At 45.2% G+C, this 26,903-nt stretch overlaps 1 protein-coding gene across 4 annotated transcripts in view; it reads left to right on the top strand.

Moving 5' to 3' along the window:
* The first annotated feature begins 1,611 nt into the window (after positions 1-1,611).
* The window catches only part of Ehf (ETS homologous factor), a 42,521-nt gene continuing 17,229 nt past the window's right edge, over positions 1,612-26,903 (top strand). The window contains exons 1-2 of one of the 4 annotated variants that reach the window (XM_023710532.1): positions 1,612-1,772; positions 23,361-23,460. In XM_023710532.1, the coding sequence (XP_023566300.1) occupies positions 23,364-23,460 (97 nt within the window). In that variant the 5' untranslated portion in view covers positions 1,612-1,772; positions 23,361-23,363. Of the gene's footprint in view, positions 1,773-5,116; positions 5,204-12,488; positions 12,801-23,360; positions 23,461-26,903 lie in introns of those variants that run through there. The other 3 variants (XM_023710534.1, XM_023710531.1, XM_023710533.1) reach the window with 3 other exon arrangements.

Below are 26,903 nucleotides of genomic sequence, written 5' to 3'. Positions count from 1 at the left end.
CTCAAGCAAAGTCCCAGCAGGCTGTTCCCTCAGGGCCCTGCTCTCAGATCTAAGGCTGATAAACTAATTGGGGCTAATGTGATAATGGGCAATAATGACATTTACTGTTTTTATCAGGCCCAGGGCATACATTTACATGTTAAGAGGGCCCTTGGCTGTACTCCAGATTGGAAAGGTGGGAAGAGTGAGACTCTGTGGTGTAGACTGCAGAAGCAAAGGGGCTCTGTAGAGCTGCCCTAAGCAGCACTATAGTAAGCTTCAAGACCTCCTTTAAGATTAGGTTGAGTTCCAAGATCTTCCCAAGTCTACCGGTAACCTGCTTCCACTTTCAAAATCTCTGCATTCATGTTGTGTAGTACACATGGAAGAAATCACATCACCTCTGCTGGCTCCCACCTTGCCTTATAATACAATAACCAACTGCTTTCTGTTTTAACCAGGAGCCTTGGCTCTCCTGCAGGCCTTACATTTTTACATATGGGGCTTTTTTCTTTTGATCAGAAAATCTTTATCTTTTTGCCAAAACTCTATCCCCCTTCCCTCTCCCATAAAGGGATATAGTCTTATAAATTCAAGAAACCTTCTTGGACACTTCATTTATGCCGGGCCAGTATCAGGGAAGACCCAAGAGAGAAAGTTAATGGTTAGGAGATGGTATTTTTCCTAGCCAGGGCAGTTGCTCACCTGTGCAGGTGCAGGGACATTTGTGACCTAGTGAAGCAGGAACAGGCAACTCCCAGCATGCCCTTGGCCCAGGAGGGTGTGTGGGTATTGGAAACCTGCTGACCCTCCCCATCTGCCTTCTTGTCCCAACTGTTGTTTTATTCCCAATTTCAGTTTTCCTCTGGTGTTCTCATAGGGAGTGTTGGTAAACAGGAAAAGATCAAGTAAGTGTCAAGAGGAAATGAAAAACTGGATAATCCAGCAAGTCAGCCCTTGACTGCTGAGAACTGACAGCTGGCCTGATCGCTCATAGTGGACTTCCCCTCTAGGGGCCTTTTCTTTTCAAAATTTTCTCCAAGTCTCTTACCTAGGGCCGAGGGAAGGTAGCTTTTCAAAGTCCCTTGACATTGCCAAGGGTCACTGTCAAGGAGGCAGTCATGGTGACTGAATTGGCTGGAAGCTCCTGTAGAACATAACACCTGCAGTCTGGGCAAAGATCTTGGTGCGAAAGCTGAGTGGGCTAAATGCAGATTAGAAAAGGAGACAGATGTTCAAGAGCACCCCTCCTATACCCCTCTACAGCCATCTCTGTCAGACTTGGGCTTCTGTTCACTTTGCTTTTATACTCTCTCTTCCTGAGGGTGTCTTTGGGGAGCACCACGCTTTTCACCCGAAACTGCCTTTAAGCTGAAAAGAACAGTCACCACCAAATCAATTCCTCATCTATTAACAGGTTGTCTCTCTGTACTTGAGACACAGGTATAACCTGGTTAGACCTGTTTTGTTTGAACACTAACGTGTGAGTTGGCCAAATGCAAATGAGCCAATGTTTGTAATCCTTTATTTTATTTTTTTAAAGGGCTGGGCAGCCAATCACAAGAGGGGGAAGTGACTTAGGGAATTCCCGGTTGGTGGCTTATTGCTTAATATCCTACAAAATGATTTTAAATTATTGTCATGTGCATTTATCTTCACTCCGATGAAGGCTCAGACGTGATAACACCTGTGGTTCCCCATCCTGGTAGGAGCTGGCGTGACAGCTGCCCATAACCTCCTCTCCATTAGCCAGGGATATTGGATTTCCCACCCAGAATCTTTAGGCAAATGAGGTAAGTCCTTATTTTTAAACCTTCTTTTGAATCTGAAATCCAAACACCTGCATGAAAAGAGAAGCCTTCTTTGAACTAGACAGATGAAAATAGAACAGCCTCCCGGAGGTAGCTGGCGGGAGGGAAGCCTGCCTACCTGTGCTTACCTCACTCACTGCCTCTAGTTAGTTTTATTTTGGGGGCCAGCTGAGCTCCTTGGATGCTATCTGTGAATTTCCTACCTTGTCCAGACTTCTAATGACTGCAATTTTAAAATCCTTGGTTTCCCTCTTCTGGTGTGGCAAAGTCATGTACTTGGGTTGAATTTTTGGAAATAACCAGGCAGATAGGGGTAGGTGAGTCTGATGCAGCTGAGCAAAGAGCTGGTTGGCCAGAGACTCTGGGGGCTCAGAGCACAGTATCTTACCCTTTAGGGATGTCTTCTGCTGGTAGTTTTTCTGACTCCTGAGCTCTAGGGGAAAGCCAGTTCATCTTCAATATGTTCCAGTGTTGGCAAATGGTTAGAAATAGGCAAGGGGAAGCATTTCCACTTGGGAAAAAGAGGCCATGCAGTCAAGATAAAAAGGAACACTTGTGGGAGCTAAACACTTAAAAATGAACTCTGTCTATTAAAAAAAAATCAATTTAGGGAAAAGGTTTTGCCCTGTCACAAAGGGACAAACTCACCTTTTGTTCCAAATGGGATATCATGACGGGGTGGGCAGACATGACTCAGCAGTAACAAATGCATCAGAAACAGGGACTCTTTGATTTCATTTAGACATTGGGAAGAAGTGTTGGTCCGAGTATGGACAGAACTGGGACAGTGGGGAATTCATCTTCTTGTTAGGCCACAGTAGCACCAAAGTGGGAAGGTCCTGTTTCTACCATCTGTCCTTTGTCACTTTAGCATCCTGAGAACCACTAGGGGAGTGTGTATTGTCAGGATGAAGTATAAGCTTCTATGGGTTCAAGTACACAGGTGTCTCTGTTGGCTGCCTGGACTGATCTCGGTAGCAGGGAGCAAAAGAGCAAAAGTTTAGATTCTGAGAACTTTTGAAGTAAGCTTTAGTTTAGGCACAGGTTCTGCAGCTATAGGTATGAAGAAGTGTGTAGATGGTACCTGTTGGTGTGCAAAAGGGAAGTTGGGCATACTGTGACAGCGTGCTACATCTACTGAGGCCGGGGCAGAATCAGTTTTTAACAGGAGAGGTGCAGATTCATCATTAGGAAGAATTTCATGGTTGAAAAATGCCATCAGAAGAAATTCTTCAAGATATTTTAAGAACAACACTAATGGCTGCGGCTAGAATTTTGCAGAAGGCTCCATTTGTCCTCTTTTTGTGACCTGAAATTCTGTGACCATAAAATCATTCCTTATTTCTATCTTTTTAATAAGATGGTCGTGTCAGACCACGTAGCTTCCGTACCAGTCGTCGACAGTCTTTAAAAACCACAATGGAAATGAAATGAGATCCGCAGTCACTTGGAAGTCTGTAATCACACTTTAAAAATTAATAAACTTCCTGGAGACAATCCTCTGTTTTACCAAAATACTTTACAGGGGCATTCTATGCAAATACTCTACCACTGAGCTTTCGTAGAGGTATTACAAAAGAAAGCAACCCTGAAAAAGCAGCTGCCGTAAGTTCTCTTACATTTGTACTCAGGACAGTCTCTAGGAGCTTTTTTTGTTTTTTTAAAAGAATTTTAATTTTTATTAGTACATGTTTGTGGTGTATAATGATTATGTCTATCATAACACATCTTAATTCTTTTTATATCTCCTTGTCTTGGTCCTTAGGACCTTTTAAGGGTGGCTGCGAGTAGAGCAGTATACTCGGTCAAGCGCTCAGAAGCTCTCAAATTCTATTCTATTAATTCCCTTGTGCTAAAAATTGCTTATATGTGCATATACCTATGTGTATTTCATTTCTTAGTATATTAACACACTGCATTTTCTTGTTAGAAATGCCTAGGGCCTTTCCTGACCTCTGACAAGCCCTCCATTCGTACTCCTGATTGCACATTTGTAGGTGCCTGAAAGTACTCCCTTTCATTGACTAACTATCCTGATCCTCTTTCAATATCTTTCTGACTTGCTGAAGGTCTCAGACAGAACGGAAACTGAGAGGTTGAAATGTGTACTCAGTTGAGTGCAGTTCGCTAGTAGGAAGCTAGAAGGAACTACATAAAGTCTCACCTCAGAATGGGAGTGCTTTGGGCCAAAGTTCCCTTCCAAGGAAGTGGAATCGAGCTTTCTGGAATCTCATAAAGTTTTATTTCCTTCTTATCTCTCCCTATTCCCAAATTTGGGAATTTAAACACTAGGTTGTGTTTGTAGGCTCTCTTGCTTTTCAGAAGTCTGGGTAAAAGAGCTCTGCTTCTTTTATAGCACCTGGCATAGAATTTTACACAAGGAGTGATAAAAAAATACAAAGAATATTAAAATTTGAAAAGATGATTACAGCAAAAGGCACACTGCCATTAATCCTCTCAAAATACTCCTCCCTTTGCTTCACACACACTGAGCCCATCATTCTTATTGCTTTGTGACCCTGTTCAAAGTCCTCTTTCACATCTTTACAAGGTGTGATTAAGAAATACGGTAAATATTGCTGCCGAGTGCCATCCGACGGCAAGGCAGGCTCATAAGAACATTACGGCACGTCCTCACCCTCCTTATTCACTCCGTCTGGCACTGCGATACTTCTAGTTCTTCCCCAAAGTCAAAATGACCACGAACAGTAACACTGGGAGTCCATTCGGGACATTGAGGCCGCTGCGACAGCACAGCTGAAGACTTTCTCGAACTGCCCCAGAAAGTGGCCAGAAGTCCGAGATAAGTGTCTGACGTGAGGGGAAGAATTTTGAGAGGGATTGGGGGCAATGTGTCTTTTGCTACCATAGTTTTTAAATAATGTTTAAGTGCAAATTCATTTTTAAAAATTACGTCTCATAAAAGTCACTGAAAAATTATTCTGTGTTTTCCCCTGTCTCCAAATGAAGTCATCTCTAAGTCCCTACAGACAGAAGTACTTTTCAGATTTTGTCTTCTGGGGGAAGAGGGTGAGATGGCTACCAAGACGACCCCAGTTAACACACTTGAGGGTCAATGTCATCGCTGTAAGAAACCAGATAGAAATTCTACACCTTTTGGTCACACCATTTAGCTGCTGTTTGGCCCATTGCTCTTGTCAAGCTAGTCCTCTGGTGGAGACGAAGCCACAAGCCCTTCTGTAGTGGGTGGGGCATTGGCGTGGTGTTTAGAGCCCACACACCTCCCCCTGCCTCTGTTACCCGGTAACTGAACACAGCAAGGTGGCCTGCAGCACAGGTAAGCTGAATTTGTAGCAGGGATCATCGCCCTGCCAAGCCGGAGTCAGGAGGCAGCCAGTCACTTGTACCCAGGTTCTCTTCAATCTGCCTTCCAATAACTGCAGGGAGAGAGGGTGCGTAACTGATTTGACATTTTCATATTTCACTCGTTATCAAATATTTTTAGATAATGTGATTTATTTTAAGTATCAGGCAATGGGGTTCTTATTAAAAATGGTTAGTTCTTTAAATTGGACAAGGACTTAAAGGGTTCAGTTGTTAAGCCATTAGGTAAGAAATCAGCTGTGAAAGGGGGCTGATGGCTGCCCACCCCAGGCTATTTGTGTGTGGAAAACACTTTGGGCTGAGCGGTGCAGACATCAGTAAATCACGAAGTACTAGAGTAGACATTTCTGTGGACGTCAGTTACTTAATAAATATTTACTGAAATTCAGAAGGAGAAAAAAAATCTTTCTTTAAGAACCTCCCCTGAAGAAGGCAAGGCTCCACCTTTGGAGAGACAGCATGACTGTATGTGAGAGGCCTGACAGTGATGCCTCCGAGGGGTCCAGGGGGATAAGCAGGAGTCTGTGAAATCTGGGCAAGGGGGTGAGAGATCTGCTCTAAAAATGAGAAAGGAGAGAAGTAGGTTTCCCTAAGTGGCATCCTTAGGGCCTCAGAACTTTGGCTAAGGGACATACTTAGTGGATGTATCAAGACCCCCACCTGGCACCTTTATTAGTGGCCTGAGGGACGTTAGTTTGTTCGAATACCATATTTGTATTTTCTCTTTTGCCGCACAAGCCCAGAGCTGGTGAAAGTGTGCAAGCGGTTGAAGCAGGTTGCTTGTGACCACAGGGAGCAGTCGCTGTACATGAGCAACATTCTCATGGTGTCTCCCATAAAATGCCACAGCAGCCTCCTAGACGGTGAAATTCACAGACCCGTAGGGGCACTTATGAGTGTGCCTGACTGACTGCCTGAGAATTATTGGGTAGACGAGATGAACGTAGATCACTTCTCCCAGAGGAAGATCCACAGGACTAGCTCAGGCACTGGGTGGTTCAACTCAGCTCCCAGGGACTCCCTGAGGGCTCAGTTCTGTACCCTGCAGAGCTTGTAACAGGGTCAAGAAAGTGTGTCCCCTTTAAAGACACTCACAGTGCATTAATTGACCTTGTTTTAAAAGAGTTAACCTAAAAATATTCCTTTGAAAAGTGATTTCAACTAGCACTTGACCGCATTCTGTCCTGGATTAGATTAGGGACTAAACCCTTATTTCTGGCATGTTGGGCTCACAATCTCTTTCTCCCCCAATCTTTTGCCATATCCTAGCCCTCTCAGAACCTTCTTCAATAATCTTTCTTTCATTAACAGTTTAATAAACAACTGTCTAAAATATGACTGGTATAGGTACATTCAAAGCATGCTTTCTGATGAAACAACACCTAAATGAATAAGGAAACAAAATGCCCAACTAATAATAGTGTGATGATTAAGGTAGCAGACCACCTCATAACCCCACTGTTTTGATGTAATAATTTATTTTTACTTCTGTAAGACCTTGTCTAGGTGAACACTTCCTTTGATGTTGCAATTGTGGAGAAGCTAAACTACCATGTCTGCCACTGTCCCCAAGCTGTATCATAGACATATCAATAAGCAATTTTGGGGGCCAGGCTTCCTTTCCCAGCTGTGGATTTGGGCAAATTCAGTCTTCCAATTAGGCCTTTCTCAGCTTGGTGAAAAGAGCCACAGTCCTCTAAAACTCTGTTGATCCTTTCTTGGAACAGGACGTGGGTCTTTGATTTTAGATATATGGCAGTGGACCTTGGAGAATAGGGCCATTGCACGGAGACCATTCAAGGGCCAATTTTAGGAGCCTTAAAAAAATGTCCATAGTGCTGACGGCATAGTTTGGAGGGTGAGGTGAGAGAGGTGTGAAAGGGGAAGCTGTTTTCATCGTAGTGGGGTGTAGATGCAGCCCCAGATTCAACCTCTGCCTCAGTTTTGTTCCCATAGCAAGTCAGAGAGCGTGCAGTCACTGCTCTGCTCTCTTAATGCCACTGGCTGCAAGACTGCAGGTGGAAGAACCCTGAAGTAGAGTAGAGTTCACCCAGTGTGGGTCTGAAGGGGTGGGACACTGTAAAAACTGTGGTTTAGCATCCGCTGGGATGTGGTATGAAGATACTAGATTTGAAATCAGAATTCTTGGATTCAAATTTTTTCTGGCCCTGGGTAGTTGAATGGCCATGGTGAATTATATAAGCCCTAGCATCTGCATGTCCTCTTCTGGAAAATGGGGTTAATAACAACTACTGCACAGGGATGTTGTAAACAGTGCATTAAACAAAGAATGTGAAAACACTAGAATAAGTGGCGATGAGTAAATAATTAGCAATCTGAGAGTGGAAAGGCCAGCCAGATAGCTCAGCAGACTAAAGCGTCTGCTTAGGCAGAGCAGAGCAGCTGGGGTTTGATTCCTGGTGTTCCCTGCCGGCCCCGCCTCCAGAGTGCGCTAAAATGGTGATTGAGACTAGGCGTGGTGGCACGTGCCTGTAATCCCAGCCCATGGGAGAGGCTGAGAACAGGAGGGTCAATACGAGTCCGATCTATGTAGTGAGACCCTGTAGACCCTGTCCTGAATACATAAAAAATGAGAAGAAAAGAAAATCCCAGAGAGTGGAAATCAAGGAGAAATATCCAGTCCAGCTGAATTCAGTGAGCCTCTGTTGGATCAGAATGAAAAGGTAGTAGACTTTTTCCATTAATGCTTAACTCTGGTTCTGCACAGAAAGAAGCGCTTGGTGGTCATGGTGGGCTGCAGGGAAGTGAGATGATTCACGTTAATGAAGGACTTCCAGTTTAAATCTCCATCTGAGCTGGCTGCGTGTCACAACGCACCGAGCTCCCAGGGAAGGGCTGGAGTGCGCATGCGGCATGTACTGCCCCTGTCTTGATGCCTGGCACACAGTCGCGTGCAGAAGACAGTCCAGTCCCCCCTTTGGACTGCTGCTTTGTATACCAGCCCTAATTGCTGAAAGTGCCTTCAGACATCTATTGGTCACCACTGTGGAAGGCATTCACCTGGGGCAAGTGTGTAGAGGCTTTGGGGGGAAAGAACAAAACAAAAACCTAATTACTTATTTGTCTAGACACTGTGGGGTCTCCCTGGGATAAATAGTTCAAACATTGTGGCCATGCAAAAGTGGTTTCTAGAGGTTAATTTGAAGGAGTCATCCTTGCTATTAGTTAAACCGCCGAAGTTCCCAGCTTGGTTCCCAAGGATTGCTTGGTTTCCAAGTGTTTATGGAGACTATTTGGGAACTCCATGAACTTGGATGCTAAAAAATTATATCACAATTTTCCATAACTTCTCATTAAATTTCACATCTTCTGATGTAAACATAATAATCACTGCATCTGTGACTGCTACCAAGAGCAATCACAAAATTGTATTTTTTCTTCTCCTTTTTAATAACTTTTATTACCAATTTTGCATGCTTAAATCTGGCAATCTAAACAACTAATTTGAAGACAACATTATGCCATATTACAACCATTGCTGAATTCCTACTATTGTGTTCAGTGAAATTCTGTATCATGTCTAATGTTTTTTTAAAAAAGCTTTATTCTCTTTTAAAAAATGAAAAAATAAAATTGTATCACATTATGCTTGTTGGAGACATCTCAAAATATCACTGTCCTATACCACAGAGATTATTAGACTTGATAGAGATATTTTTATTAATGTGTTATTAAAGAAGATCACATATTAGCATGATATCACACATTTATTTTAAAAAGTATTTCAGTAACCAAGATTATTGAAAAGGAACCTACATGCCTTAATACATTGCAAAATGGGCTCACAGTATGAATGAAAGTCTAAGACCTTCAAATGTATAGCCTTCTCTCTGACAAGGCAAAAAGAAATGGCTCCTGAACAGGACCAGCTGATATGCAGTCTCTGCCAAGACTGAGGATGGTATTCTTTCTGCCTATGAGTAGCCTTGGAGTTGTGGAGGGACCTGGGCATGATGAAGATGATAATAATTGTAATAATGGCTTTCGTAATAAGAGCTAACATTGATTGAGTGCTTGTTACAGGCCAGCTGGTTCCAGGTCTGTTCAATGTCCTATTTTGTTGAATCTGCCCACTTACCTGAGAAGATAGGCCATGGGCTAGTCAGACGTAGAAAAGACCTCTCCCACCAACAGTGACAGAGCCTTGGTGTAATTTAAAGCAAAAATAGCGACCAACCTCCTGGAGACCTGCATCGTGCATGTGTAGTTTGTGTAGCATCGCCTGGTCCGAGATTAGAAACACTCTGCATTGCCCTAATGCGTTACTGTGGCTGTCTTGAAATGCCTAATACATTTGAACCAGGGACTCTGTATTTTCCTTCTGTACCAAGTGATGGATTATGTGGCCTTTACTGCCTCTGGAGGTGGTGATGTTGTTTGGATGCAGGACAGTTCCTTATGCTGGGAGTCTGGAAAACTGAGCCATGGGAGGGTGGCTGTGGGACTGGGGTGGCTGAGGCCTGCTGGGGAGGAAAAGCATAGGTTTTGCACTGGTGAATTTGATAGTTTAATTTTGAGTTTTGAAGGTTTTCTGTGAAATGATGTGGGAGATTTGATTCCCCGGACAAGTCTTCTGGTAGGTTTTTTTTGCTTGCCTTCCTGATGGCTTTTCATTTTTTACTTTTTCAAGGGACCTTGCTGGATAGGCCAGTGAGTTAGGAAAAGCAGGACCAAGTCTTAAGAACCAAACACTATAATATCTGGATTTGTTCTGGAAGGAAAATGAAACTCATTGGTGGGCTGGGGAGGTAGCTCAGTGGTCTAAGCACCTGCCTGGTAAGCACAAGGACCCGGGTTTGATCCCCTTTACTGCATGCTGTGCTGGCCGAAGTCCCCTGGCACTGAGCCAGCCACTGAACTGGGGCATGGTAGCCCAAGCCTGTAATCCTAGCACTGGGGAGGCTGAGACAGGAAAATCACTATGAATCCCAGCTGTGTAGTGAGACCCTGTACCAAATAAATAAAATATTAAAAGTAAAAATAAACTTAGTGGGCTGAGAGTCCTTGGCTCTTGTAGGGCGTGCAAAGGAGTTGGCTTTGTTGCCTATGTCTTTTAATGAGTATCTGAGCAAAGAGTAAACTTTACTTTTTTTCAGAAAAGGAGGGTCTCTACTTTGTGAGCAAACCCAGATATTATAGTGTTTGGTTCTTAAGCTGTGATTTAAGCTGATGATGATTTAAGCCTGTGAGGGTCAGTTTGCATTTGAGGGGCACATTTTTATAAATGGTTGCAAGCTCTGGAACAGGATTTTGGACACAGTGTCAGTGGAAGAGGTGAGAATTTCACTGGATTCCTTTTAGTGACAGACTTCAGGCTTCCTAGGTGACATGACCATAGTCTTTTTCTTGTCATCAGTGTGTTGTTCCCAGCCCTTGGGACTCATATGTGATACTCAGCCACCAAGGGAGCCAGGTTTTCTTCTTAATTTTTCAGCAGCATATTTTCCTTATTTTTATAACTGCTGTTTTATTGTTAGGCAGCCACCTCACCCCTGAGTCAATGTAGGGCCATCAGCGGGACGCCGGATGAAGGTGTTTTGTTTTGCTTTTGGTACTAGGGGTGAAACCTAGGCCCTTGTGAATGCTAAGCAGGAGCTTGCTGTTGAGCCCCTGCACCAACTCTGTGGTTCATGGGTGAGTTTGAGAAACAGTGAATTGGTCTTTCTGCAGCATGTGGACTGGTGTACATTACGGAGACCTTTTCACTAGTGTACAAGTGTGATCAGCACGATGCCTACTCACATTTAAAGAAAAAGTCACTGAAGCCGTCCTCAAAACATCTCAACTGTCAAATTAAAATGATGAGGTCCCATGTCACATCCTTTTCCTTAGAAATGTAAGGAGTCTGTTTGCAAAGCTATGAAGTATTATGTTGCTTTTCCCACGCCCTCCTTACTGCGATTCTTATAGCGCATCTAGGCCAATTACTAGATTCGTGTCTTGGATAAGTTGCTCAACTTCTTTGTGCTTCCTCATCTGTAAAATGGGACATGAAGTACTGCTGTTGGAGGTTCTTACCAGGATTGAATGAGATAATTCACGTAAAGCCTCACTCAATGTGTAGTATGAACATTCAGTGGACGTGAATTATCCTGCCATCTTAGCTTTTGTGTTGTTTGGTAATTATGCTATCCATGAGAGTCCACACTGGTGGTTGTTGACCTTTCTTGGCTGGATCTTCTTTGTCTTTTCCTGGGAAGAAATTTGAGTCTTGAAATGGTCAAATCCATTGTCCTGCTCCATCTCAGCCACTCCCTGGCTCTCCTCCCCACCCCTTAACTCCCTCCACCCTTCCCACATTCCTGCCCAGTTGGTTGTATTTATTTTTCAGTCGACAACGAAGGGTGTTGTTAAATCTTTTCTTTTTCTGCTGCTTGATTTAGTCTGAAGCACTCCACTCCCTGGCCTGCTCATGACAAGAATGCCTGGGAGTGCTCAGCCAGCCTTGTCCCTCCCTGCCAGAGCACCCTGTTCTCCACAGTCCTGGGGAAGCCATTTTTCCGTGACCTTTCCCACTGAACCAGTGCTCTGGGGGAAGTGGTAGCTCTGTGGCCAAGGGAAGGCTGACAGAAGTGATTTTGAGGGGGAATATTAAATGTCACCTCTGACTATTCTTTCTCCAGCTTCAAAAGAGATATTAAAAAGCTTCCGCTGACTACATATGTGGAAGGCCAGGAAATGATGCTATTGTTTAATTAGTGTTGTTAAGGATCTCCCTTTGAGTGATTTGTTTAGCTCTTTGTGGCCCTTTTTGGCTTTGGTTCATCATGGGATATTGACAGGCTAATGACAAATAGGAATGCTAAGATGCTTGGATTAGGGCAGAAATGCCACCCAGACCCTCTCAGGCTTTCTTCCCCAGACTTCAGATTCCTTGGCAGAATGGGAGTGAATCTGCATAGCCCACTTCTGAGGTAGCCTTATCTCCGAAAGGGGAGAGCCATAACCCAGATTTTCAGTCACTCTCTTGGCCAACGGTTGGAGGGCAGACATCTGAGAGAGGCCAGATTGAGGCCAGAGGTGGCTGGGCTTCTGCTTTAGGAGGTCACCCACGGCCCACGCCTACTCTCTGAAGCATACTGACATCCCGAAGTCAACCATTTGGAAGAGCGATGTGGTTTGGGTTTCCATGACCTGCAGCAGCCCTGTCTCCACCCTCGTTAATCTGACTTCGGATCTGAAGCTGGGCTGGCTGGACGCTGGCCATATCACTCTGCAGCCCTCAGACACCCCTCAGTGCCCTGGCGGAATCAGCCAATGGAAAAGTACAAGGCCTTCTGGGCTTCCTGGCCCTGCCAGCTCCCCCTGGCCTGTTTGATGCCTCTTCTTGTTCTGTGGAGTGAGAAGGCAGCACCCAAACTGAAAGCACAAGGGTTTTCTTTGGTTTTTATAGGAAAAACAAATTGGCATGAGTACTCTGTCAAACCAGCCAAGGCTGTTTGGGCAGATGCCTTTCTTTGCTTTTTTCTGTTTATTTTCCAACAAATCAATGCTTAACTGCGTTGTTATCGGAGCAGAGCAACAGGTGCAAAAAAATAACTCTCCTGCCAACTCAAATGAAAAGGTAGGGCTTATCCCTTCTGGGAGGGATTCGGAAGATAACAGAAGCCCCTGCCAGCAACTGAATTAACAGCCCTATTTACGGTGGGTTTTATGTTAACAACCTGCTCCTAACCCTCTACCACATAAACAATCCATTGTCTCGGGAAGGGACATTCAGCCATCCAGACAACCGAAGGCTTTATTCCACTCCGCGTGGAGATTAGTTTTGGCAGAGGCTGCTTGGTGAAACTCAGAAGTATTTATCCTGTCTGCCAACTCTGTGTTTTAGCAAGGGTTTTCTCTGAAGGTGAGGGCAGGGGGTTGTTGGAGAGAAGAGGATCCCTCTTACTCTTAAACCACGTTGAAATTCTTGTCAAGGCTGGTTATTCAAAATGCCAGGGGAGGCTGCGGGACTCCCGCTGCTCTTGCTCCATTCCATTCCAGAGGGGAGGTGGGGAGTGAGATCAGGCACTTCGGAAAGAGCTGCTATTGTTTTGGAACTGTGTCCTGCTACTAGTCCAGCAGGGTAGGGCACTGGCGTTGATGTTTTGTTCACTGTTGTGGCCCCAGTACTGCGATGCTGAGCATCTAGCTGCCACTTGATAAATATCCATATTAATTAGAAGGGTGAATAAGTATTTGTAATTATGTACAAACATTTCTTGGGGAGAGTTGGTCACTGCAGAAGACTGAGACAACAGTTGCTTTTTTTCTCATTGTTTTTGGCCAGAGGGTGGGCAGTATGAGGTTTACCATACAAGTGGCTAAGTAAACTTGTGAAGGACTACAGCAGGGTGGATGGGGTCAGGAATAGCCATCCTGCTCTGGGGCCCAGTGGCTTATTCTGATTGCAGAGTGTGTACTTGTAAGTACTTGTAAGAATCTAACAACTTAGATTCAACAATCTACACAATTTGGGGATACTGAATATTAAATACTCTTTGTTGTGTTTGCTTTGGGTAACTGGTATTGAACTCAGGCCCTTGGATATGAATTACATTCTGGGCTCTTTTTATTTTTAGTTTTTAATTTGATAATGGGTGTTATAAGGTACCTAGGATGGTCTGGAATTTATGATCTTCCTGCCTCAGCCTCCCAAGCAATTGAGATTACAGGTCCATTCCACCATACTCAAAAAGAACTGTTTTATTTCGTTTACATGGGTAATTGATGCAGGAATAGGTCCTCTTCGGATGGTCTGGAGCTTGAATCTTTCCAACTGAACCATTTGTGTTTAACTACACAAGGATTTCCTGTGTATACAGACATTTCTCTGAAGGCTGGTATTTCTTGGAGTTAGTTATCTGGTGGTAGGAAATTGAGGGGAGGCAATTCATTCTGTAGAGTAGAAATTCTCAACTGTCAGAATGGTCCAGAATCCTCCCACGGTGTTAGAAATAGACGATGACTGAGAGGTCTGAGACGGGACCCCAGAGAACTTCGAGATTACCTCGGCTTAGATGATGATGTTGCAGCCATCTATCAATCAAAACTTGAGAAATGACTACCAGCCTGTTCAGCCAAGTCCCTGTCCTCATGTTTGTACCTTAGCAGGAATCCATGGCTGTAATAGAAGTGAGATTGGTATTTTTTGCTATACTTCTTGCTAACTACCTTACTGCTGTTTGTTGGATTTTAGAATTGAAAAGAAGAGCAGGGAGAGAGATTTTGAGGCTCAGAATTGGTGGGGAAAATGGTGAATCCTTGGGAACGACACATGCAAGATGTAGGACAATTCCTGCTTCAGCTGCCACTGGGAAGAGACAGTGGGGCCTTTCCAGCTTCAGCAAAGGAGCACTGGCAGAGCCCAAGTGAAGGAAGAGAGAACTGGAATCTTGGCAGGTCTTGAGTCAGGTCTTGAGTCTTCCAACCCTCACTCTACCACAAAGTTTTTAGCTTCTGATCTAACATGAGTAAGAGAGATTTCTCAAATATCGCTGGTGTCTGTAGGTCTTTGGGGGGTCCACGGATGATCTTTAGTGGCATTGGGCGTCACTCAATATCTTCAACACTGGAAATGGATGTGAGCATTTGGTAGAAGCCCCCATGTCCACTGAGGACAGAAAAGACTCTCTGACCTTTCCGATTCAAAGCTTGCCCTATTCTTAGTTTGTCTATCTGAACAGGATTGATAAAGGCCCCATGGGTTATTTAAGACAACCTTGTCTTTCAATCTATGTCAGTGTCTATTGCTGTACGTACCATCTTGCCTGGATTTGGAAGAAAGGATGATAAAGATCGGTATAATGTGTATTTCCAAATTGCTTGTAGTCAAGAAGCTGTACTTATAATGCCTTCAGAGTTGGCCTCCCAATATTGTCATGGAAAGGCTTGAAACTCCAGAAAGAATACTTTGGATATTGACCCCGGGAACATGAAATTGTGTGTCTCAGAACGCATCATGAAGGAATGAAATTACCTGTGATGTAATCCCAAGGGGACCAAATACATTCCCCTAGCCAGATTCACATTCTGATTCACACGTAAAGGAGCCAGTTATTGTCTGTAGTATATTCAGCCACATCTCACACATATGTGAATTATCGTCTCTCTCCTACTTGTGAGCGGGCCTTTGAAACCAATGCCAGTCATATTCCCACAGGGAAGCTGTTGCAACATCCTGGGGGCAAATGCTGTGGATTCACCTGCTACTGGCTGTGATTAAGGGCTGCCAACACTCTACAGGTCTCTGTCATCCCAAAAACCTAATTGCTTTTCTGGCTTGAGGAGTACAAAGGTCTCATGGCAGCCAGATCTGTGGCCAATTTGAGGTTGACGTGGCTGATTGAAGAAGACACGTGGACACTGGTCCTGCTGGGGGACTGTCCTGTGGCTCTGGTAGCTCCCAGTGTAGCTTCATGCTTGCAGCAGGAACAAACATGTGCTTTGACTTGGAGGCTAATTCAGCTAACGCATGAATAATTACTGGCCAGGATTATGTTGCAAATATAAAATTAAAATGGCTGAGTCATAGGAGGATGTGTACATGTATACGTATATGTGTGTGAATATGTGTATTTGTGTACATAAGCTTGTTAAACATGACAAGCAACAGAACCTAGGGAGATGCCGTGGCCACGCAAAGGGAGGGGGAGGTGAAGCTGAGGGTAAGTTAAAGGCAGTTTTTATCTCTGGCAAAGCACACTCTTGGGTTTTGTTGCTAGAAAGACTGAGTTTGAATTCTCTTCTAGCTCTAATTTTAGTTAAGTTATGTGACCTTGAACAAGTTCCCTAACTTTTCTGAGCCTCACAGATTGTCTTTCAGGTGACATAATGTCTCACAGATTTATTACAAGCATGGACTGAGATAATGCATTTAAAAACCATTAGCGCAGAGCTAGCCTGTCTGAAGTGATCAGCAAGACCTAGTTATTACAGTGAATTAATCATAACATCAATTGAATTCAGTCCTGGGCCTCAGTAGTCCACTGAGTAAAAGAAAGATTTGCTTCCATCTGAACAGGCCCATGCTGAACTACATCCATCTAACATGAGGCCACTCGAGTGGTTGTTGGTTTATTAGAGTCCCAAAAGTGTGGGCAGTGCAGGACTCCAGCACCATGCCAGGCTCCCTGGAGTGTCTCCTTCCCTTTGCCTTTCTGTCCTGGTGATGACAATCCCAGACCTAGATGTTGGGGGCAGCTGCACACTTCCTGTGGGAGGGACCCTCTGGGGTACCGGTGGCCTGGGTGGCCTTCTGTACCACATTCCACACAGGCTGCCTTCTTCCTTGCCTGTGTGTTCAGCTCTGGGCTTTGCGGGTGCAAAGCCATGGTTACTCAGTGCCAGGGCACTGTGCCTTCCTGTGGCTTCTGGTGGCCTCACGCACAGCATGGCTGGTTAGAGGAAGGGGAGCAGGAGGGATGGCTCGTGGTCCCTTGGGCCAAAGCTGTGCCCACAGGGCTTTAGCATGTCTCCTGTGAGCAGGGACTCACCTGCCATAGCCATGGAGCATCACTAGGACAACACAAGGGTGACGGTGGGTGTGAAGGCGTGTTGGACACCAGGCCTGCTAGAGCAGGGCTGCTAGGACTTGAGGATACTGTGAGATGGCACAGATCTGAGGCTTTGCTTAAAATGAACCCGGCTCTATGCTTCCCTCTGGAGAGTCAAAGAAATAACAAGAATTCGTATTCTTACAAAAGAAACTACCATTTATCAATAGCGTGTGTCAAACACTTTTCTAACTTTACAAGCATCATTTCATTGTGTCCTTCAGCAACCCTTTCCATGTCATACACCTTTGTAAATGAAGAAAGACACGGACTTGTCTAAACTTGCCCCATTAGTAAATCGGTGAAGCCAGGCTTGAACCATGGCTGTCTGATTCCAGAGCCCAGGGCTCTCTGACCACTCCATTCTCCTGTCTCTGAGGGACCTAATCCTATCCCAGGAAAGTCTCTCAGGCCAAGCAACCCAGCTTCAAGAGAGACAGGCAGAGCCTATCCTAAGAGCTAACATGAACACTGGCCTCTCATAAAGCCATGTGCCAAGTACTTCACAAACATCCTCGTTTAACCCTTCAACACTTGCATGCTTTCTGTTGTGTGGGGAAACGGAGGCTGCAGAGAAGACAGAACTTCCCTCAGGTCAACACAGATAGTGAAGTGAGGCCTCAAATTTCAGCCCTTGTCATCCCTGTCATATTTTTCAGAGCTGCCCTGAGGACACAAGGCAATGGGAGCCTGAGTGGAAATCTCTTTGCACCCTTGAAAATGTCCTTCAGGCTCTGGTTCTGTGGGATCTGGCATCTGTAACTCACCTTCTCCTCTGTGTAAATTCGCTGTGGATAAGCAGTCCAGAATGTGAGGCTCTTCAACTCTGGGGTCAGGCCAAGGGCTGTACTGCCCAGCATCCTGTCCCCCACAGTGGTCCCACCTATGTGTGGTGGTAGCCAGGCTAGGCCTGCTCTGGGAGGGAAGTAGACTTGTGCCAAAGGTCTGGAAAGAGGAGTGGCTTGGAGGGCCATGGCTGTGTCTAAGGGTGGGCGGGACAGGGCAGTCCAAATCTTTAGCAGCTTCGAGTGCAGGTGTTGACATTTACCGAAATCCATACGTTCGACAGTGAGGGACAAGCTGAAAAGAGAGGTGCAGGCCTTTAACCCCAGTACTCGACAGGCTGGCACAGGAGGATCACTGTGAGTTCAAGGTCAGCCTCGAAATGACTTTAAGGCCAGCCTGAACTGCATAGCGAAACTCTGTCCCCTCCAAAACAAAAATAAAAATATAAAACTGGTGAGGGTCAGAGGAGGCTATCTCTCCTGCCAAGTTGCTGTCTGTGGCTGCCCAGTGCTTTTTTTTGCTGCCAAAGTGTTTCAGATCATTCAAGCCCGAGTAGCCCCTAAGATTTAGGAGAGCCCTTGGCTCGGAGAAGTTGCTGCCCACAGTGGACCAGGTCCTCATTGGGGCCTGGTACAGGCTATTTACCTTGGGTTCATCTATTAGGTACTCTTCCCTGCCTCTTCTTTTCAAACAAAGGGCAGGCTTTTGCACCCCCAAATGGTAATTTTTAGGAACTTTTGCACAGAAGGGTGAAATTTTGGGTGAATGTGAAAGTTCAGGGCATCAATAGGGAGATGGGGTCAAATACTCCTCTCTGATTGTTCCCATCCAAGATAGCCATCTGAGGATATTTGTAAAGAAATTCCTGAATATTTGGGTTTTAAATAAAATTTAGGAGTTTTGGGTGTGTGTTCAGTTTTTAATAATGCAAACAAGACCTTGCATTATATTTCCAAGATGCACGCGTATGCCACCCGATCCTTGAGGGAGGTGACTCTGTACACAACGCATTTTCTTAAACCTCCATTGGCTAGGTGATTGCTGTCTTTGTGCCAGGCACTGCTGTGGGCTCTGAGGTCCTTGTCCTGTTTAAGCCTCCACCAGCCTCTGTGGCAAGGACTAATGCCATCTGTTACCCAGGAGAGGAAATGGCAGCTTAGAAAGTCTCATCAACAGGCCATGGTTGCCACATCAGTGAGGCAGCAGGGCCCATGTTGTCTGCCGCCACTGGCTTCGTCTTCAGCCATTGTTTTCAGCCAGTCGGATTTGGATCCAGGGGTCGTTCCAGTGGTGAAAACACTTCTGAACATGGAGTGGTGCACAAGACAGCCCCAGAGTAGGGAACCCTCACCCCCACCCCATCTACGCCCATGTTTATGCCACACCACTTACTTAGCCAGTGACAGATGGATGGATAAAGAAAGTGTGGCATGTATACCCAGGGGAATATTATCAGCCATTGAGAAGAATGTAATCCTGTCATTTGTGGTGAAGTGGGCAGGACTGAAGGACGTCATGTAAGTGGCGTGAATCAGGTACAGGAAATGAGAAAGGCTGACCTTTCAGAAGTAGAGTAGCATTCCACCGGAGCTGGAGCAAGGTGGGGAGAGGAGGCACGGAGAGGGTTGGTTACCAGGTTCCGACTATGCAGTGAAGTAGGAAGAGTGAGTGGTAGTCTTTCTTTCTTTCTTTCTTTCTTTCTTTCTTTCTTTCTTTCTTTCTTTCTTTCTTTCTTTCTTTTTCTTTTTTTGTATCTTAGGGAAGGGTCTACAGGGTGCTCAGGGTCTCACTACTGGATCGGACTTCTAGTGACCGCCTATTTACAGTTTCCCAAGAACTGGGATTACAGTCACGCGTCACCACGCCCAGTCTCAATTGCTGTCTCAGTGCTCCCCCAGGGAAGGGCTGACACTGAAGGTCCAGGGATCAAACCCCTGGCCCCTATGCCAGCTTGTAGGCTCTTTAATCCACTCAGCTATTTGCCTGGCCCGAGTTGTAGTCTTTCAAAGCATAGTAGATTAAATATAGTCTATAGCAAGTCCTATTTCAAAGTAACTAGAAGACCTGGAAGTTTCCCCACATATGAAAATAATAAATGTGTTGAATAGCTAGACATACTAATTATTCTGATTTGATCATTACACATTGCATAGATTTCTTGAATTAATCTACTGCATCCTGTTACTGTATATAAATGTGTTCATTTTTAAAAATTGCTAAAAAGAGAATTATTCAGCCCCAAATTTCAGTGCAGGGGATATTGCAAAACCCTCCTTTTAATAACTACCTAGCACGGCTGTGGATCTCTTCCACTTTCCTTCCCATCCCCTCCATTTCTGTTGGAAGCTGATGATGGAGAAAAATGAGCTCTGTGTGTCCAGCTCGCTTTGGACACACAGACTGGAATGGGTCTTCCTCATGCTCTGAACTAAGGTAGTAGAGTGTGTTGGAGAATTCTCCTCTAGCATTACTGTTAAAAGAAAGAAAAGTGATTTTCTCTGGGGGTGGGGCTAGACACTTTAAACCCACTATATTATTGCCTCTTCAAAATAACTCTTAGGCTTAGAAGAAATCACTGTCACCAGCTCTCCAGTCCCACCCTGTTTAAACCAGTGAAGGAAAATGAATGTCAGAAAGCTTACTATACTGAAGGTCACATGACTGAAAGATGGGACCTGGAATCTACCTGGGATCTTGGATTCCAAGGCTCTACTGATCCTTTTTTTTTTTTTTTTTTTTTAAAGGAAATAAAGCCAGCAGTGCTGAAGGGGAAGAGGGGAACAGAAAATAGGGCATTAATAGTCCTCCTACTTTAAAATTAAATAGCTGCTTTTTATACCCTATAAAGTAGTCAGTATATACCACGGACAGTCAGATTAAGTGTACGGGGGTGTGGGTGTGTTGGTTGTACTAGGCCAGCTTGGAAGGCACTCTCCCTGCGGCTTCCTGTGGGTCCCGCAGCCCTGCCTCATTCTCTTCCCTCCCGAGCCTGGGTGAGCCCCAGTGAACTCTGACTCACTAAGGGGTAAGCCACATAAATTCTTTTATGAGTGGTAACCATTTAATGTTCCCTGTAAAAAGGGCCCCTCACGGAGCTGGCTGCCTTCCCTCGGAAAGGGGGTGCGAGGCTTGGGATCTTGGGTCAACACAGCCTGGGGCAGGGTGAAGCCTCGACCCTGTAGTGCAGAAAGGCTACTCTGTGAGATGGGAGTAGTTATGGATGCTTCCAGGTCCCCAGGGAGAAATGACACTGGCCTCCTGGGAAGGAACTGAGAATTAGCCTGAGACGCAATTTATTTTATTTTGTATTACTTGCTATTTTTTTTTTTTTTTACCTACACAAGTACATGAGATTCTCAGTCTAGTTTGGTCTTGTTCCCATTTTACAGCTGAGGAAAGGGAGGCTCAGGAAATTACTGACTAGACAGATCTGGCACTCAAAAGCATCCACAAGAAGGTAGGGTAGGGGAACTGGAATCCAATCCCCCATCTCCCCATTTCCAAAAGTGGGCACCTGAAGCCCCACTTTTTGGAAGTTTGGAAGCAGCAAATCATATCTTTGTGCTGGTTGAGCTGGTAGCTCAGAGGCCGCCAGCCAGATTTGCTCCCCATGAAATGAAGATGTGAGGTCTGGGGAGATAGCTCAGTAGAATAAACACTTGCCTGGCAAGTGCAAGGGCCTGAATTCAATCCCTGGTTTAAAAAAAAAAAAAGATGTAAAAGAGCCCTGGGGGCCAGTCCTTGAGAATCTGAGGGACCCCTTTTCTGGCCTCCAATCCTGCCAGAGGCTTCGCTCCCTCCTGCAGGAGGGCTGGGCTCTGAGCTCCTGCCTCTCTGAGAGTTAAACAGTAACCTTTCCACTGCTCCCAGGAGAGCAAAAGCTGCCCAGGAAGAAGCCCAGCCCTGAGCAAACAAGAGCCAGGCCGGTGGCGGCGTCCTCCTCCCCCAGCCGCCTTCCTGGAGACTTGGAGTTTTCTTTCATCTTGAAGTGTGCAGCCCAGCCTTTTAACTTTAGGGCAATTGCTGTAGAATACAGAATGGGGAAATGCGTAATGCGTAATGTATAGTTATTGCAAAAATGAGAGAGTGGATGGTCTGACTTGACTTTTTGTCTCCAAAGATGAGAACCGAAGGAGATTCCAGAAGGGAGCTTCAAAAAACTAGCATAGTAACCTTCTTTAAATTTCCAGATGGGGAAACTGAGGCCTTGGGAGGTTTCTGGTTCAAGTTATCCAGAGGAGAAAAAACATTTCTTCATCATAACACCTGTCCTACTTAACTATCCTGTACTTGGTATCAAGAGCTCAAGGATTAGAAATCCATTTGCCTTCCCACCAATACCTAGGCTAGATCAAACTAGTGGCTTTTTGTGTAGGAGGAAACAGGTGGTGAAGTAGCTTGTATGAATTAATACGAGCTTGAGCTACGAAGTGGGAGAAGTTGCAGTCAATCCTCCGTGTCACCGAGGGCAGCAGAGCTCTCACCTAGGACATGGGCCGTAGAGTCCAGCTCTCCTATCTTCCCACTAGGTCTCCGTGTGCTGCTAGCCTGTCTGCGAGGCCTAGATTATCTTTCCATCTCCATCCCCCTCTTAGGTTGGCTTGGAGCCTAATTATTTACCAAGCAACAGTGATGGTGATGCTAATAATTATCATAAATGTTTGTGTCCAACCTAGCTCAGCCCTAATCACGGCTCCACCCTTGGAACCTAGTACAGTGCCCAGCCCTTCGCTGGGCTGGCAAATACTTGTGAAATATACAAATTCATGGACACACTTCTGTGCCCTTTGTGGGCTCCTTTTCTTCCCCACATAGACTGGATGCAGAAGCTGAGGCTCGATTGGAGCTGGGGGCCAGGTCGAGGCTGGAATTACATTGGGGAAGGGACCTGAATTCCATCTGTAGACATTCAGGAATGAAAGATTTCCACCAAAGAGGCAGGAACATTTCCATGGTCTGCCTGATAGCACAGCTATCCGCCTCAGCATTTTAGAAAGAGAAAGCAACTTTTACACCTCTGGGGAGTGCTCAGTGACCTTCTAGAAATTGCCTGCTACTCCTTTGGATAACTGCTCACACCCCAGGGCTTGGGGCAGAAATATGGAGTGTGCCCAGCTTTGGGCTAGGCACTGTCATCAATGTCAGACGATCGAAAGTGTGACATCTTCACATTGTGTAGGCCCAGGGAAGCAAGCTGTGCTCTTAGGTCCTCTAACTGAGAAATTGGTTCCACAGACAAATCAAGTCACTATGGAGGCAGCTTTAAAGCCATTGAGTTCTCCAAGTCTGTCACAAGAGAGAAAAATTGGTGGTAACTTTCCTTACCAGAGAGGAAACCAGAAAAGGGCAGTGCCTATTGGAGAAACTGAATGATTTCTGATATTACCACAAAGAAATATCCTGAAGGAACCCTGCTAAAAGGCAACTGAGGCTCTCACCTTCCCAGGCCAGCAAAGATGCTGTGTCTGAAATTTTATCACTTGAAATTCTGCTTGAAATAAAATTTCCTTTGCATTTTCACCTTCGTAAACACACACACATGCACACACACAGAGTCACCCTTGGGTGCCAGCCAGAATTGCCTTGGGAGCATGGATTGCATTTCCCTCCTGCTTCATTCCTGATCTGAGATTATTCCTTTATGAATGGGTGGCTGGAAGAACTTGCCTTCTGCCTATGAAAACTGAACCTGGAAATTTTTAATCCCTGTGAATTTTACTTCACTGAAGGTGCTGTGGCCATGGGCGGGTGGACACATTCTTCTTGTCCTTTTCTTCCTCTTCTTTTTCTGCTGTCCTTCTCCATTCACTGTATGATCTGCACTCCCCAGTGACGTGTGTCCAGGGAACATTGACTGAATGGGTTGTTTGGTCCCTCACAGACCATGATTCTGGAAGGAAGTGGTGTAATGAATCTCAACCCCAGCAGCAGCCTCCTTCACCAGCAGCCGGCCTGGACAGACAACTACCCCACGTGCAACGGTAAGGGCCAGGCAGCATGCGCTCCACTGTCCCATGGCTATTCTTTCTTTGCTTTAATTCCCCTCCCAACCTGACAGCTGAAAACTACAGGTTTTGCCGGGCAGAGCACATTGGCAATGGGGCAGAATGGAGAAGACTTTCCTTTTTGCAGTGCTAGAGATAGAACCCAGGACGTTGTGCACACTGAGCCCAGGCTCTGCCTCTGAGCTACACCTTCAGCCCTGAGGACTCTTCATACTAGAGTTCTCTAGAGGCCCAAAGGCACCAGAAGAAAGCCCATTTTAGATACTGCACTGTGTCTAGCCAAAACACAAGGGTCCGTGCTAGCATCCTGGCAGTGAAGGTGTAGGACAGCAGAAGAGACTTCCTGTTGAAGCTTTCAACAGGATTTTGCTGGGATGTATCAAAACAGGACAGGGGAAACTAGGTATGCGCATGCCTGCATGTGAGTGTCCATGCTTGTGTCTACACACACACACACACACACACACACACACACGGAGGCTAACAGCAGCTTAAGCTTTTTAGATTAAGCTGCTGTTCATCTTCCAGTGTAAGGGGAGAGAAACTGACCAGGAGGCCAGGTCCTGTTCATGAGCGTTTGAATCTCTAGAACTTAGTGATCCACAGGGGGCGGGCCGGCTGGTGAGGCATGCAGAGGGTTTGGTGGCCAAGCCTGTGGCTTGTTACAGAAACTGACTCTGAGTGAAGCTGAGGTTGAATCAGATGCCCCACCTGGTGCAGTGAAGGCTTCCGTGTAGACAGGCTGCTGAGCACCCAATGGCGCTGGGCTTAAGAGGCGCTGAGCCTTCTCCCACCCACACCTGCTATTAATCTCCCCAGCAGAGTCCTGCTCATTTGAAACAAGGACACAGCTGAATGGGAAGCACAGTTTGAGCAGCAGGTGTGGGAGGGCGATGGGAGGTGACGTGCTCCCACGAGTGGCTTCCACGTGCAGCTCCACCTCTCTTCATTTGTTTTTTTGTCTTTTTTTATTACTCTATGTTTGCAATCTGTAATAAATGCAGTCATTGTAGGGACTTGCCACATGTGCATAGTACATTGTGAGCACCTATTTTAATTTGGAATTGCAGCCAAACAGGTAGAAAGTATGAACAAGTGGCTTTTCCTTATTCCATCACCTGTTCCACCATGATGCCTCTCTTTCTGGGCAGTTACATTTTTTACTGAAAGCCTTAGATTTTCTGAAGGACCTAGAAGGAAGCTTCTAAGTAGATAGGGCAGAGAGTATGAGTCTCCTTAGCTCCCAGGCCCTTGCTGAGAAGGTAGCATTTATTTTGTTCGTTTGCTTTGGAAACAAACTAGAGCAACTTACTTAGCAAGAAGTAGAATTTGGGTGCCATTTTTATTTCATAATTTCTAAAGGTCCCAGAGAAGGCCAGCTATTTATCAAGATTAGAACAGGGAGGTCATCTGAAGGACAGAGTTTAGAATTCACAATACTTTCAAATATTTCTCCTGAAACTCCAGAAATTTCATAGGTTCTCTGTCTGATGCCAGACCTTCCCCTCGTCAGCTTTAGACAAAATTCTCTCCTGCTTCTTCCCAGTCTGAACAGGATACAAGAGAAGCTCTTCTTTAGTCTAGATCATGTTAAGTTTGGAGAAGAGATTTTTCTGAGTCTGCTGTGGGGTCTTAGATGTTGAATCCTGTTGGCAAAATTAGAACTTCACCCTCAACACAACACAATTCTTTGAGGGTAGAAAAAGATCAAATAGTTGGGGGGTTACAAAAACATACCCCTTCTTAAACAGCTATCTGTATGAAACACCAAACAAATTGGGGGACATGGAGACCCTAAATATGGGTGTTTGAGTATTGGGTGTTGAGGACTCAGGCCTTTGAGAGCCAAGAATCACCCCGTCACTCCACAGCCCACCTGCATCATCCCTGTGGGAAGCTTTGTAGAAATACAGACACTCTGGCCTCAGCCCAGATCCTCTAAATCAGAACCTGCATTTGAGCAGAATTTCTCTGTGGCTCACAATCACATTAACATTTGGAAGGGAGTGATCTAGCCTGGCTTTGAATGGACAGTTAGAGGTAGTTTCCCTGCAAATACCGTTCCCAATCCTGGTTCATGTCTTAAGTTGGTGACATACTCGGTTGGATTTCTCCTGCTTCAGTTTGGTGAGATGCAATAGAATTTGCTTCTCACTCTTCTTGGAACAAATTTCTTGCTTGTGACATCTCTCTTGAGGGGACTATAACATGGCCCTAGAGATTGACTGTCTCTTCTCCAATGTATCACCTCCCACCCTTGTATGACTTTGGACCAATTATATGACATTCCATCAACTGAACAAAGGAGAGTCACACACATAGATGGTTAGCACATAATAAGTTTAACCATATTTGTCTATTAGTGTGAACTTCACATCTTCATATTATTTGAACCCAACTTCTTACTGTGCCTCCCGGTGCTCCCATATTCCTGCATTATTTCTTCTTCAGCAGCCAATTCTACTGAGCAAGTATATAGAGAACACCTAGAATGGCAGTCACTGAGGTCATATAATAGGCCATGTGAAGTTGAGTGACAGAGTCCTTGACCTTGACTTTGCAATTTACAAAGGAGACTAAGACGGTGCTCAGAGACCTGTAAAGAAGAGTAGGATAGGGCTGGGAGATAGCTCAGTAGAATAAGCACCTGCCTGGCAAGTGCAAGGTCCTGAGTTCCATCCCCAGTGCCGAAAAAAAAAAAAAGAAGAGTAGGATATGGTAGAGGCCATTAGGAGAAGTCCCAAGCACGGCTCCTGGAGAACCAAAGGACAGGGAGTTCTGGGAGTAAGTGAAAGCTTTATTGGTGGTCAATGTTTGAAAGGTAGGTAAGAATGCAACAGGAGTAAGTGGTAGGATAGAAGTGTACCGAAAGAGGGCTGGTGAGATAGCTCAGCGGACTAAAGTGCCTGCTTTAGGAAAACATAGGGGCCGCGGTTCACCCCGGCACCGCATGCTGCGCCAACCCTGCCCCTAAGGCAGGTTGAGCTGGCCACAGAGTCTCACTGTGGTGGCACATGCCTGTAATCCCAGCACTGGGGAGGCTGAAAACAGAGGATCATTATTAGTCCAAGCTGCATAGTGAGACCCTGTACCAACCAAATACATTAAAAAAAAAAATCCATCAAAAGAGTAGCACAGAAGACAAGGGTCATGGGTTACTAACAGAAAAGAGTCTCAATGCCTGGCTTGTTTATTTTATACCTATTTTTGGTGTTTTCCCTGAACATCACAGACTTTTTCTTATTATTCGCTAAATAATACAGCATCACAACTCTTTATATAGCAGTATTATTGTACTAGGGATTGCAAGACGTCTAGGGATGACTTAAAATATATGCAAGAATATGTTGAGGGTACAGGCAAATACCATGCCATCTTGTGTAAGGAATCTGAGCGGCTGGAGATTTTAGTATCCACAC

The sequence above is a fragment of the Octodon degus genome, unplaced genomic scaffold, assembly GCF_000260255.1.
Source record: "Octodon degus isolate 3935 unplaced genomic scaffold, OctDeg1.0 scaffold00018, whole genome shotgun sequence".
NCBI lineage: Eukaryota > Metazoa > Chordata > Mammalia > Rodentia > Octodontidae > Octodon > Octodon degus.
This window is presented reverse-complemented; position numbering and strand designations above follow the sequence as displayed.